Source organism: Galeopterus variegatus, unplaced genomic scaffold, assembly GCF_000696425.1.
Source record: "Galeopterus variegatus unplaced genomic scaffold, G_variegatus-3.0.2 Scaffold3751, whole genome shotgun sequence".
Classification (NCBI taxonomy): domain Eukaryota; kingdom Metazoa; phylum Chordata; class Mammalia; order Dermoptera; family Cynocephalidae; genus Galeopterus; species Galeopterus variegatus.
The window spans coordinates 66,791-82,349 of NW_007729862.1; the positions used below are offsets into that span (position 1 = coordinate 66,791).

Genomic DNA, 15,559 nt, shown 5'->3' on the forward strand with positions numbered 1-15,559 from the left:
GCAGCAAGAGTTACCAACTTTTCAAAGTCTATTGTTTGTCCTTTAAATACCTAGCTTGCTCTGCAGAAATTAAGTAAATGGATTTCTTTCAAGGAGAGGACACAGAGTCCCTGCTGTAAAAGGGCAGATAAAAAAAAATGCAAACTTGTAATTTGTCACAAAAGATAAACGCACTTTCCAAAGGAGTAGGTGCCAAGGGTTCCAAAAACACTTCAAGGGATAAGGAAATAAACTTGCTTGTTCACAGAGTTGGAGTTTTGCTAATGATTTCTTGTAAAATTAGACTTTTACGACTTACTCTGTTCAAGATCTTTTTGACAAGCTTGTAAAAGTAGCAAACAGCTTGTGCTCACGAGTTTTCCTGATGATTTTGAAACTCTAGAAAGGAACTTGAGACTGCAATTCTTACAAGGCATAGAAGTTATTGAAATCTTCCCTGTGTTTTTAGTGTAGATGTAAAAGGCAATTCCTCTGATTTGTTGAAAGGTTTGCTGAAACTTTGATTGGTTTATTAAGGTGTTTGTAAATTAACTAATAAGGTTTGTTAAATTTTTCTTATTATACCTTGAATGTGTTTTACAATTATGTGTTAAGAAATGATTTCATACCTGTAATTCTGGATATGTCTTTCTCCCTTTTTCCTTATAGGAGTGTGGTGCTTTAGCGAACTGTTTTTTATAACAGAACCACAGGATGTAACTGTCACAAGAAAGGACCCAGTCGTTTTAGATTGCCAGGCTCATGGAGAAGTTCCTATTAAGGTCACATGGTTGAAAAATGGAGCAAAAGTGTCTGAAAATAAACGGATCCAGGTTCTTTCTAACGGCTCTTTATACATCAGTGAGGTGGAAGGCAGGCGAGGAGAGCAATCTGATGAAGGACTTTATCAGTGCTTAGCAATGAACAAATACGGAGCCATTCTTAGTCAAAAAGCTCATCTTACCATATCAAGTAAGTGTTTTAAGTTCTTGATTGTTGACATTTTTCATTGCTACATTTTGATGATTTCTTGATTTATTAGTATAACGAAGGACTTTATCAGTGCTTAGCAATGAACAAATACGGAGCCATTCTTAGTCAAAAAGCTCATCTTACCATATCAAGTAAGTGTTTTACGTTCTTGATTGTTGACATTTTTCATTGCTACATTTTGATGATTTCTTGATTTATTAGTATAAGAACTCTAAAAATCATACATACGTTAAGAATTTGGAGATAATACTTGATGATAAGGCATGCAGAGAAATCTGAAAAAAATGTATATGTAAATTCAAATGAATCATTGAGAACAGAAGTCAAATTAGGTTTAGAATGCCAAGTAAAATAAAACATGTAGAGGTGACTTTGTATAAATTTCAAGTGTTTCACACAATAAGAAGAGATAGGTATAGAAGTTCAGCCAACACAACAAAAGTTGTTCTGAAATCTCATCTTTTGGAAATTAGTAATTAAATGAAAACAATCACAAGCAAATCTTTCTACTTTGTAGATAGCCCTTGAATGCTAAATCTTTCTTACAGTCCAACCTTCCATTTCTCTGACTGCTTTTAGATCACCCATGTTGCTTTTTAATTGTAAGAGAGGGCATTGGTCAGTAACTCTCAAGCCTTTCAAGCCTTTGAAGTATTCCTTGTCTTTTTCCTGCTGGGAGAGAAAGAGATTAGGCCATTTCCATATTACGCCTAATGGACTTAAACCAGATCTGCTCACTTTTTTCCCCACTCGTCATAAAGTTTGCTGTCTAATGATTTCCTTTGTATTAACAAACCCATCAGATCAACCATTTGTCCAAGTGATGCATTGCTTGGTGGTTGACCTGATAAGTGTTGAGTGTAAAGGTGGCCTAGGACAGGTAGGGAATTCCTTGTTCCCAGTGAGGCTTTCCACCTCTTCAGGGAATCAAACATGCAGCACTCTATTACAATACGCTATTAAAATCTTGAAAAACAAAACAAAACTGTATCTTTAATAGTTTTACGGGCATCCTCGTAACATGCTTTTGTTTGTCCACAAAAGATAGACTTTGCACTATACCCATAAATTGATCATTTACAAGATGAACAATAGGAAGAGGGAGTTCTTGAGATAAAGGCATAATCTTTGGGAAATAGCTTCTTCAAAGTCTATACAATTGAAATTTAGGAAGCTATTGGCAGGAATTTCCTAGGAGACTTTAACTATTTTAACTGTTCATAGCTGTATTTATACCACTCTCATATTAGTAATTTATTTCATTTGTACAATAACAATTTATTGTAGAAAATAAATTGCAAGCAGAGGTGTTTTTAAATTGAAATATGTCAGAGAATTAGAGAAGTTTCTAATTCTAGCCCCACCCCCACCCTTGTCAAAGAATAGTGTAAACCTGAGAGGATTTTTGATAAACTCTTTTTTTTTTTTGCTGTAATCATTGACTAGTAATCATTTTTCCCCCATTGAGTAATGGTTTTTCTGTACGTACTATTTTCAGAATAGTGTTCTTTCAGCTTTTTATGCTTATGTTCTGTTCATTTAATTTTTGTCTAATGTAAAATTGTTTTATAGAGTTGTGGTTTTCTACCTTTTCAGGTTTGTGGAATCTTGTGTTTTTATACCCAGGAACTGTAACTTGTATTACCTTTTAGGGTAGGGGGTAGAGGAGTGAAGGGGGGGGGGTGGATAGGCCTTGAAAAGATGAAGCATTTGTCATGACCACACGTTGTTTCCAGGACCTCCTGAGAAGCCTGACAGAATTCTGGGTATCCCAGAAACACTTTTGAAAACATGCAGAGCTTTCTAACTTCATAAGTAAACTCTGAACACTTGTGTAGTAGGTGTAACAAAAGTTAGTACAGGCATTTTGAATATCTTTAGATTTTTGTATCATTATAAAGATTATCACTAATAATAAATATTTATATGACCCAACTTGAAGACTTTTGTGTTGAAGTACGTTCATATTATAAGTATCAAAAACTTTCCAGTGAAATTATGTATAACATTGCTTTGCTGTAAATACAGTACCAACTGTGATCAGTTAGGGACCACATTTTTTATATGCACACATTTTCTTTAACCCTGAGGAGGTATTTTGCTAGGAAAATCCATTCAGTATTATAGATTAAAAATAAGAAATGCATAGTGGGTTTAGGTTTTTCTTTAGAAATATGAGATTTCTTAGAGATTCTGAATTAACAAAGTTCTGATATTTGAGTGTCAAATGATGGAGGCTCAAATCACTTTATCCTGTGTTCAGGGTAAAGATTTTATACATATTAAACAGGAAGAGAATAAGCATTAAGTGGACATTCTGGTTTTGGTTTTTGTTTGTTTTAAAGCTAGTTCTCTCCTAGTTATTGATAACAGCAGGGTGCAAGTATGTTCTTTTTATTTTCTTAGTCAAAGAATTTTTTCAGCAAGCATATCTTTTGGTTCAGAAGTGTAATAGTACAGCACCTGGAAATCTAAAACTTTAATATGTGCAAGTTTTAGATTTTTACACACAGGCAATCAAGTCTTGGTTTCTAAACTTAGGAACTAGAAGCTGAAAGTTGCACTCTAGGCAAGAATTCCATTATTCATGTGTAAATTAGGAATTCACAGGGTTAAAAGGTTAGAAACTGGCCAGGATGAGGTTTACCCTTGTGATAAAGAGCAGATGACCCTCATTCATTGGCCAAAGCTTTCATGTAGCTCTTCTGCAAAGTTAGTTATTGCCATGAATTGTTCTCGAGGAATGCAGAAATTCAAATGTGAACAGGCCTTTCCTTAAGTGTCACTATGGAGCCTTATCTCCCAAGCACATCAGAGCAGGGCTCAGGGACTGGGTTCCTCCCCAAAGGCCTGGAGGCTTTGCTTTCCTGTTGTTCATCCAAGCATAAAAGAATTCGTCTAATTTAGTTTTGCTAAGGCGTCCCATTTTTAAAGGAAAGTATAGGGTTAAAGTAATATTTAGCTTTTAAAAAAGGTAATCCTTTTTATTGATAGTCATTTTAGCTGTTTCACATTTTCATGTAATTAGAATAGAAAGGGGAATGATGTGAGAGGCCCTTTTTGTAGTTGTATGCAACAGTAAGAACAGAAGATTAAACTCTTTCTTATAAATTTCAATATTTTTAAATTTTGGCAAATCAGATTTTCACTTTCATGATTACTAAGCCTTCATTATATAAATTAAATATTTTAGAAATCAGAAATAATCTACAGATATCTTGATGTTTCTTGCCTCTTAGTGTTGAAATAAGTAAATTTCATAGGAAACCATTAGTGTGGTAAAACGGTCTCATATTTCAACAAGTTTAAATTAAGATAAGACACATTTGAGAGAAGTAAAGGAGGAGGCGGGTTGTGTTCTGTGATGTGTAAAAGACTGGCTGTAAGCTAGTGATTGAACAGGAAGCTAGTTGTTTATTTCCTTTCCATAAAAGGTGGAAATTGAAGTCTTAGGATAGAGGGAAAGAGAACATAAAGCTGACTTATATTTCTTAGGTTTTTCGGGATTGTTCAGTTGGGTAAAAAATAATTTTTGTGTGAACATTTGTAAATGGAAGAACATAGGAATTATTGTAACTTTTTGATTGCGTTTTTCAATATCTTGAGGTTAATTTCGGCATCAGTAAAGTTGTGTAGGGGGTGCATTTCTCTAACTTTAAGTGGCAATAGTCATTTTCTTTAAAAGGATGTAGGTTGTTTTTCATGAATAAAATGTTTATCACCAGTTGAAAATTAAGATAAAACTGGAGGCTTTTTTGTGGGATTAATGAAAAACTCTTCTTTCGGTGTAGTATCTATCTTAAAGAGTAATGCATAAGTTATAGTCCAAAGTTGATTTTGGAATGTGAAATTAAAATATATTAAAAGCATTTAAAGAGCAATGTTTAAAAAAAAAAAAAGAGGGGAGTGGCATATTGAAAACACCATAAGAGCTATGAGACAATAACCTAGATTTTGGATTTTATAAATGATCTTTGGACCCAAAATAGGCAAGATTTTGCTACATTGTCACTGTTTTATTGAAATTTGCAGATGCCATAAAGGACAAGGTCTCCCACCTGTGTGCATACTCACTTCAAGTCAAGCCATTAGCAGTTACCTACCATAATTCAAGAGTGCTAACACATAAGTAAAAGTTATTTGATTTTGGAAAAATAAGATGGGTAGGACTGTGATATTTAGAGAGACCAATCTGCCAACACTGTAGTTAAGGTTCAGCTGATGCTTTCTGGAATCCAAGAAAAATCACTTTTAAAAAGGGGATGTGGTTGAAAAGTCTATGTTTAACTTTAAATTTACCATCTTAAAATTGCCTAAGTGAAGTCAAGGAAGTAAAAGTTGCACATATAGCTCTACAGGCTTATTTACAGTGACACTTGGTCTTAAAGTCTATTAATAGTCTGTTTATCAGGTGTCTGATAATGTCTGGGTAATGGAACCAGTTTTTCCCACTTTGCACTTGATTAGTGAGGATCATTTCTCATTGGCAGAAACCTATATGCTGTCTCTTTTTCAGATTTTAATTTTTGTTGGATTTTTGTTTTCTAGCAAAGCAGGATCCAGTGAGGGGGTAGAACACAATTTTCTTTAAGATGTATATAAATGCGTTTATTTTATTTCTGCCCAGGTTCTTGATTTATTTTTGAAAAGATGTTTGGTATGGCTCCCTTTTGTCAACTATCTCTGATTATTCTAAAGAAAGGGTCTCACTCTTAGCAGTTGTTTGCCCAGGGATTTGTTGTCATTGCACCTCAATTTAACAGCTGGGCCTGTTGATGAAGTCCAGAGCAATTTAAAAGAATACCAGAAAAACAAATCTTTTAAGCAGGGTTTTGGGTTAAAGGAGTATTTCAGTTAATAAATTAAATGCACTTTAGTTTACTTTTTAAAACCAAGATATTCTTGACTACAGTTTTGAAGATGATTTTTATCTCTTAAACAGGGTTGCTCAATTAGGATCAATTACTTTTAGCTTTTAAACTGGTAATACTGTTTACATAAAAAATAATCAGTACTGTTGAGTCAGGTATTTCGTTGAGGATCATACTTAAATTTTTAAAACAACTGTACTTATTGATATTTTAAAAGAATCCTAAAAATTGCTCCCTAAATTAAGTTTTCATTGTTAGTCAAGACTATCTTAATGCTTTTGAGAGTTTAAAGTCTCCAAATTCTTTATTAAAACATTTTTTATTCATCATTTAAATCCTGATAAATAAGAAAGAAAGAGGAAGATAACAGTTTTAATCATGGAAGGAATATTTGCAGTTGCCCTAACATAATACTCTGCACAGAGTGAGCTCACAGTAAACAAGTGAAAATGTTGATGTACACAGAAGGTAAAAATGTACTAAATTACCTTCAGCAGCCATAATTCTTTTTTTTTTTTTTTTTTCCTAGCAAAATTCTTATGGAGTGAGCAGAAGGCATGAATTAAAAATGTTTGTTTTTTCAGTTTCTGGAGGGTTTGCCCTTCCCTCATGTTTATATATACTTTTTATAGCTTTAGCATTTGTAGTGGTTAGATTAATCAGGTAACTGTTGGAGAATGCAGTCATTGTTCAGGGCTATGGTTTCAGACTTGTATCCTCAGTGGATACAAGGACTTATGGAAAGGAAATTTTCTTTTTAAAGTTTACTTTATGAAACTACGGTAAATCTCCATTTATCTGGAATAGTGTGACAGTTTTGTTTTGTTTTTTTTCTTTAGTGATGCTGCTTTATACAGACCACTACAAATAAATCATATTCTTTTGGAATAATTCTCCAAAATAGCCCTTTCATTGTTTTGCAGTCCTTTAGTACTACTCAGAATGTGAGTCACTCAGTGGCTTATCTTTTACTCTACCAATATTTACCAAAAACAAACAAATATAAAAAACCCAAGATATTTCTGGGTATAGATTACATTTCTTAGGGTTCCTCAGCCTTGGTATAATTGACATTTTAGGCCAAATAATTCTTCATTGTGGGGGTTGTCTTGTGCATTGTATGGTGTGTAGCAGCGTCCCTGGCTTCTACCTGCCAGATGCCAATGGCACCCCCTCCCAGTCGTGACAACCAAAAAATGTCTTCTACAGGGTTCCTCAGCCTTGGTATAATTGACATTTTAGGCCAAATAATTCTTCATTGTGGGGGTTGTCCTGTGCATTGTATGGTGTGTAGCAGCGTCCCTGGCTTCTACCTGCCAGATGCCAATGGCACCCCCTCCCAGTCGTGACAACCAAAAAATGTCTTCTAGAAGGCAAAATCACCCCTGTTTGAGAACCACTGTTGTTTCTGAATATAGTAGAAAAACTTCTTTCCCGATGATACTGGGCTGTTAGTCACCTTAACTGTTTCTGTCTTATGCTTGATATTCCACTTTTTTTTTTTTTGGTGTTAGCAATGCTAAATTTATTGATTGGAGGACTATTTATATTTTTAAGTATTGTGAAGAAGCTTGATTTAAAAAAAATGTGTTCAGATCATTGTCTAGGTTGGAATGATAGTGCTTCCGTATCCCATTTTCATGTACACAGTACGTTGAAAACTGCTTTTAAGAGTTCACCCTTCTGTAGATCCATTAGTTTGATTTCAGTATTTGAGATCATTTCTCAGTTATGTCCAGTCAGAGAATAAATGTAAATTTCATTTAACCTTGTTTACTCAACACCTTTTATATTTACTTGATGTGATGGATGCCATAGTTGAAAAGATATGGGAAATTCCGTGTGTAGTAAATATTAAAAAGAATCTTTTGTGGTGTTCTGCATGGAGAGAAGAAAAACTGTATGACATTAACAGTCCAGAGAATAGTATTTGCTATGTGGTAGGTGGTTTGTTAGGTGAATGGTTAACAGAAATCTTTTCAGTTAATTCAGCGGTGCCATCAACTTTTGTTTTGGGCAGAAGGACTTAACTTCCTTCAGATAATGATGTAAAGATGGTAGCATCTTGAGAGGGCATCAGTGGGAGAGTGAGGGAAAAGAATTAGACAATATAGTATGTGAACTAGCACACAGTTGCAGGCAAAATTTCAAGTGGTTATTTTTGAAATATTTATTTTAGATTACTTATTAGTGGTGGGCAGGGATTTCACAGTCTGTGTCTTTCCCAAGTTATCACTTTTTGTGTGTGCTTCTGTGTTGGTTAGCTGTTTATGCTATTAAAAGTTATAACTATCGATACATGTAGTTGGTCACCTGTAGAGGCAAATAAGCACTGGTGGACCAAGCAGCACGTTGAGGTGAATGGATGAGGAAACAGAGTCCTCTAAGAGCTGTTCTAGTGCTGAGCAAGACTGGCTGAACATTTGGCAATATGTGTTCAACTCCAAAAAGCACTTGGAGTAGAACATATCATCAGTTCAAAATAGAAGAGAAGAATGTACCCTTTTCATGTATTTAAGGAAAATTCTGCTACAAGAAACGGTATTTGTGTCAAGATAGATTTTTAATGTTCTTGACATAATTTCTTTATGAGAGTTGGCAAGTATCAATAGCTGGTAAATATGTTTAATGCTGCCATATTTTTTATTAAGTTGCTGCAAACTGCGGTGGAAAAGAGGAAAGAATGACAAAGAAACAAAGAGCCAAGCATTCGTAGCTTCTCCATTGCTGATGACTTATATGACTTTAAACAAGTCACTTAATCATTATGATCTTTAGTTGTCATATGTGTAAAAATGGGTAGCTAGAAAAAAAGAGGGGGTGGACATTGAGTAGCACATTGCCCTTACTTTTGTAATTCTGTTATTGTAATTCTAAACAAGTGGTCGTTTCCTTTGTAAGATCGAGTGCAATCACATTGCAAGAGAACCACTTATGTCCTTGAGAAAAAAAATAATTTGACTATTATTTAACTTGCTTTTTAGGATGTCATATAGAGGAGGTCTAAAACCAATAGTGATAATTAGGACTAGTACTATTTTTAAGAGTCTAAAAAACTAAGTTACTTTGTCTGGGACAGGACAGTTGAGACTAGTTACGCTGCTTTGGAGGTTTACACAGTGTATGAGAGGTATATTTACAAATAAATGTGTCTTGTTTTTGCTAATAATTAATAGTGTATTTTTATGTTTATATACTTAGTATTTTTTAAAATATAGTTCTGACTTCATCTTGAGTTTTGCTTATTTATTAGTGTTTTAATAGAAATAGATTATACTGACTCCCTATCTCACCAATTCCTATTAAAAATGGTAAGATTTAATTTCCCCCCAGCTTTCAAACTGAATTAGCTTGAGTCCCTCTGATAGGATTTAAAGTAACTCAGATTAAAATATTGACCTCAAAGTGGATATGTAATAGGAAAAAATGCTTTGATGTTGGTAGTACCATTTTTTTAAACAAAAGATCATAGCTTTTCTTAAGTAATTTTACCAGTTAAATGTGTTTACTGTTCTCTCAATAAAAAGAACTAACTTTTTATATGTTCAAGAAAACTTATATCCATACTCTTAGTAATGCATTTAATATAATTTTAATTGAGGGAACAGCTTCAGTAAAGCAATAAGATTACCAAAAGCTGCCAAAAAAATTACTGAAAGTTATCCCACTGATGAAACATGATTTCTTCAAAGCCTGCAATTATCCTTACCCAGATGATTTACCACATTTTTAGAAATCTGTGATAATTAATACATGAAAGGAAGAATACAAACAGATAAAGCTTGTGAAATATAAGCTTAATTTTCATTGATTTAAAGTACACCAGCTGTGGACTTGGATGCTCTGATATTTAGAAAGAAAATTTTACTGCTTAGCAAATGGTACGCTGAGAAATTAAGTAGATTCACAGTTGGTCAACAGAGATGTGACCAGTTCCTTAACGTTACTAGAATTAACTCTACCGTTTTTTATCAGAATAGAAAGTCTCTAACAAACAGAAGTTCTTACTTAAGCAACTTTCAGAGGGGATGACTGTGGTCACTAGAGGTGGGAAAGGGGGAGGGGAGAGAAATGTGTCTTTCTGTATTCAAACATATATCATCAAATCTAGAATATAGAAAAGAATGGGCCGGCCCGGTGGCGCACTGGATAGTGCGCCACTTGGGAAGCGTGGCGGCGCTCCCGCCCGAGGGTTCGGATCCCACATACAGACCGGTTCCTGCTCACTGGCTGAGCGAGGCGTGGGAGCGACGCCGAGGGTTGCGGTCCCGTTGCCGGTCCCCGGTCCGGTACGGGGGCAACACTGAGGGTTGCGATCCGTTGCTGGACACGGAAAAAGACAAAAGACAAAAAAAAAGAATATAGAAAAGAATGGCAACAGAACTGATACTGAAATTAAAGACATTTCTTAATTAAAAAAAAAATGACTATTTTGTATTTGTGCAATTTACCCTTTACTACTGTACTTCTATAAAGGTTTTTCTGTTGCTGTAGTAAAGAGGTGATTTTCGAATAAATCACTAATGTGTTTCTATTTTTATCTGTCCTGTAACACTTCAAGGAATTCCTTTTCTTGTGTATATCCTCAATGCAGGGAGATTGAGCTCCAGTCCTTTTAGAAGTTCAACATTTGTTTATATATCTGTCCAGATGAAAGTTTAATCTAAAGCAATGATTTTCAACATGTCTTTGAAGAACTTCCAATGCAGTGAGGCTCTTTTGTAGTCAGAAGGTTGAGTTTTAACTAAATGATTGAATTTTAAATAAATGGTTGAATGCGTATCATTATCATTATTATTATTGTTGTTATTACATGGAAAAAGGGCATAGTGACAGCCTATGTCTAGCATGGAAGTTGTTTTTTTTTAAATAACAATTTTATTGAGACTTAATTCACATACCATAAAGTTTACCCTTTTAAAGAATACAGTTCAGTGGGTTTTGTGCTCCTGTCACCACTATCTAATTTCAGAACATTTCATCACCCCAAACAGAAACCTGTGTCTGTTAGTAGTCACTCCTTATTTTCCCCTAGCAGCTACCAACCTACTTTCTGTCTCAGTGGATTTGCTTATTCTGGATATTTCATATAAATGAAATCATTCAGTATGTGGTCTTTTGTGATTGTCTTCTTTCGCTTAGCATGTTTTCAAGGTTTATCCATGTTGTGGCACATATCAGCACTTCATTCCTTTTATTTGTTCCTTTTTGAGAGACCATTGTATGGCTATACCATATTTTGTTTGTCCATGTTGATGGACACCTGGATTGTTTCCATCTTCAGTGAATATCACCATACAAATATCTTTAAGTCCCTATTTTAGTTTCTTTTGGGTATATACCCTTTTTGAGAGACCATTGTATGGCTATACCATATTTTGTTTGTCCATGTTGATGGACACCTGGATTGTTTCCATCTGCAGTGAATATCACCATACAAATATCTTTAAGTCCCTATTTTAGTTTCTTTTGGGTATATACCTAAGAGTGGAATTGCTGGGTCATGTAGTAATTCTACATCTAACTGTTTGAGGAGCCACCAAACTATTTTCCACAGTGGCTACACCATTTTACATTCACACCAGCAATGCCTGAGGGTTCCAATATTTCTACATCTTTATTAACACTGTTATTTTCCTTTTAAAAAAAAAATTATAACAACCTAGTATGTGTGAAGTGGTATCTTATTGTGGTTTTGGTTTGTGTTTCTCTAATGACTAACGATGTTGACATTTTTTCATGTGCTTATTGGCCATTTGTATATCTTCTTTGGAAAAATGTCAGTTTAACTCCTTTGCCAATTTTTAAATTTCATTGTTGGTAGTCTTGTTGAGTTGTAGGAATTCCTTATGTATTCTGGAAAATATACCCTTATCAGATAGATATATGACTTGCAAATATTTTCTTTCATTCTGTATTTTGTCTTTTTACTTTCTTGTTAATGTTCTTTGATCCACAAGAATTTCTAATTTTGATTAAGTCCAATTTATTTAATCTTTTGTTGTTTGTGCTTTTGGTGTCATATCTAGAAATCCATTGCCAAATCCAGTGGTGGAGGTCCAACTTCACACTTTTGTATGTGGAAATCCAGTTATTCTTACACCATTTGTTGAAGAGACTGTTCTTCCCCCACTGAATGGATGTGGCACCTTGTTGAAATCAATTAGCCTAGGTATATGTGGCTTATTTCTAGACTCGCAATTCTATTCCATTGATCTGTATGTCTGTCTTTATACCAATACCCCACTGTTTTGATTATTGTAGCTTTTTAGTAAGTTTTTGAATCAGAAAATATGAGTCTTCCAACTTTGTTCTTTTGTAAGACAGTTTGGCTCTTTGGGGCCTCTTTCACTTTCATATGAATTTAAGTGTTGGCTTTTTCATTTCTGAAAAATGATGTTGGAATTTAGGTAGGAATTGCATTGAATCTGTAGATTGCTTTGAGTAGCTATTGGCATCTTAACAATATTGTCTTTCAGTCCATGAATGGCATGTCTTTCCATTTGTTTATGTCATATCTTTCATCAGTGTTTTGTAATTTTCAGTGTATAAGTCAAAAGTATTTCACCTTTTTGGTGAAATTTATTTCTAGATATTTTATTCTTTTAGATGTTATTGTAGATGGAATGATTTTATAAATTTTGTTTTCAGATAGTTTATTGCTGGTATATGTAAACACAACTGCTTTATGTATGTTGATCTTATACCCTGAAACTCTTGTGAATTCATTTATTAGCTCTAGTAGCTTTCTTGTGGATTCTTTGGGATTTTCTGTAAACAAGATGATATCATCTATGAATGGTATAGTTTTACTTTTTTCTCTCCAATTTGGATGCCTTTATTTCTTTTTCTTGTCTAATTGCTTTGGCTAGAATTTCTAGTAAAATGATGAATAGCTGTGGTGAAAGCGGGTATCATTGTCTTGTTCCTGATCATAGGGGAAACGCTTTCAGTCATTCACTACTGAGTATAATAGTAGCTGTGAGCTTTTTCATAAATGCCTGTTATCATTTTGAGGAAGTTTCCTTCTATTCCTAATTTTCTGAGTGTTTTTGTCATGAAAGTGTGTTGGATTTTTTCAGGTGCCTTTTTTGCATCAATTGAAATAATCATGTTTCTTTTCCTTTGTTCCATTAATGTGGTATATTATATTTATTAATTTTATGTTGAACCACTTTTGCATTCATGGCATAAATTCTCCTTGATCAATGTCATCCTTTTAATATATTGTTGAATTTGGTTTGATAGCAGTTTATTGGGATTTTGCATCCATATTCATAGAGTATATTGGTCTCTAATGTTCTTTTCTTGTGATCTCTGTCTGGCTTTGATATTAAACTTGGCCTTATAGGATGAGTTATTAAGTGTTTTCTCTTATGTTTCTTGGAAGAGTTTGAGAAGGATTGGTGTTCATTCTTCTTTTTTTTTTTTTTTTCATTTTTTTGTGGCTGGTAACGGGATCGCAACCCTCGGTGTCGCGCCCGCACCGCGCTCAACCAGTGAGCGGACCGGTCTCTATATGGGATCCGAACCCTCGGCGGGAGCGCCGCCGCGCTCCCAAGCGCCGCACTCTACCAAGTGCGCCACTGGGCCGGCCCTGTTCATTCTTCTTTAAACTTTCTGTGGGGCTGGCTGGTTATCTCAGTTGGTTAGAGTGCAGTGCTGATAACACCAAAGTTCTGGGGTTCAATCTCTGTACTGGCCAGCCAAAAATTTTTTCGTGTGTGTGGAATTTGATGTGAAGTCATCTGATCCTGGACTTTTCTTTATTGAGAGGTTTAAAGGTCAGTAGTAATGTTACCCCTTTCATTTCTGATGTTAATGGTGTGTCTTCTCTTTTTTTTTTTATCAGTCTATCAAAAAGTTTGTCAGTGTTGTTCATCTTTTCAAAGAACCAACTTTTGGTTTTTATTTATTTATTTATTTATTTTTACTTTTTAAAGTTTATTAACTTTAAATAAACATCATTCTGTGATGTGGAGCAGTTGGGGGGGTGGGGAAGAGGGGAAAGGGGAAGGAAATAGGGTGGGAGATGGAGGAAGGAGGAGAGCCGGGGTTGAGGCCTGTGGTATACCCCTCATTCCTGCGTGGGAGACCAGGGGGCTTCCAGGAGTGGCTTGGTCATGGCTGGGGTGGGTGCAGATATCAGAGGGCTGTGGCTGAAGCCCTAACCCTTACCACCCCAGCTCAGGAGCCCGAGGCGCTTCCTGCAGCAGCTCGGTGGTCATTACTGTGGTGGTTGTAGGTGTCAGGGGGTGTGGCCGAGGTCTCCGCCCTCCCCCTTCCCTGCCTTGGTAGCCCAGGGGACTTCTTGTCCTTCTAGGTTTTTTTTTTTTCCTTTTTGTCTTTTTTCATGACCGGCAACGGATCGCAACCCTCAGTGTCGCGCCCGTACCGGACCGGGACCGGCAACGGTATCACAACCCTCGGTGTTGCCCCCGCACCTCGTTCATCCAGTGAGCAGCCGGTCTGTATGTGGGATCCGAACCCTCGGCGGGAGCGCCGCTGCGCTTCCCAAGCAGCGCACTGTAGCAGTGCGCCACCGGGCTGGCCCCGGTCCTTCTAGGTTTTATAGGTGTTCTTTGGTAATGAGAGACCTTTACTAGTTAATATCAAACTTTGTCTCTGGTCTGTGGGTATTTTGTTTTTTATTTCAGATCTGTGTTAGGTTATTTGCTGTTCCTACATTTCAGATCTGTGTTAGATTATTTGCTGTTCCTACCACTTAAAACTCTGCACTGGAACTAATTTGTTGTCCTTTGCTTCTAAAATGGGGGAACTTCCTGTGGGGACCAACACTTGAGCTCTGTGGTTGAGCTAAGTTGTTGCTTTGCTGCTGATTTCCTGAGGAAGGCTTTTTGTGCAGCTCAGGTTTTAATGGTTGATGTTAAAGGTGCTTCCAGGACTCGTGAGATCTGGTGCACCTGGGTTGTCTGGAAACTCTGGTCTGGACCTTAGTCTTTTCAGCAAACTGCGCCCCCTGCAGTTCTGTATTCCTGACCAGTCTCCACTGAGTGGTCCTACACTGATTGGAGGGTGGATCAGCTATCCTTGCTGTGCTGCAGTGTTCTCCCAGTGGGTACATCTACCCCACCACCCATGCTCCAAACACTTCCCATGGGCTGGGCCATGTGCCAGTCCCTTGTGATAACTCACTGGACTCTGAGGGGCTCCTTTTGTTCAGTTGTTCTGGCTCCTCACTCCTGTGTGGGGCCACAGGGACCCTATTAGTAGTCTTGCTGTCCTGGGGGCCACCAAGGCCCTCTTCTCCGCTGCAGCCTCCAAGCAACTCCATCTGAAGGGCACAGCTGCAGCTTTTGCCAGCTCCTGCTCTGTGCGCTCACCAGTTCCAGCCTTGAAGTGATCAGGGCTCAAAACGGATTGGAGTGGTTATTTCTTTCTCTCATTGTGGCTTCTCCCGCCTTCATGCACCCCGTAGGTCTCTCTTCCTCTTCCCCTGAGCTCTAGCGGCCCCAGCTTGGCTATTGTTGCACTTTAACAGTTGTAATTTGGTTGATTTGTGGAAGAGAGCAATGCTGGGGACCATCTTTTCCACCATCTTGACCAGAAGCCGGGGTCATGACTTTTCCCAACTTTTGGTTTTGTTGATTCCATTTTTCTATTCTTTACATCATTTATCTCTACTTTTTTTTTTTGTCTTTTTGTCTTTTTCCGTGTCCGGCAACGGATCGCAACCCTCAGTGTTGCCCCCGTAC

The 15,559-nt window shown here is 36.5% G+C and overlaps 1 protein-coding gene across 1 annotated transcript in view; it reads left to right on the forward strand.

The window, feature by feature from the left end:
• Positions 1 to 632: 632 nt before the first annotated feature.
• PRTG (protogenin) overlaps positions 633 to 15,559 on the forward strand; it is a gene marked incomplete at its 5' end in the record, with an annotated part of 118,189 nt that continues 103,262 nt past the window's right edge. The window contains one exon of the mRNA XM_008585898.1: positions 633 to 951. Within this exon, the coding sequence (XP_008584120.1) occupies positions 633 to 951 (319 nt within the window). The remainder of the gene's footprint in view (positions 952 to 15,559) is intronic.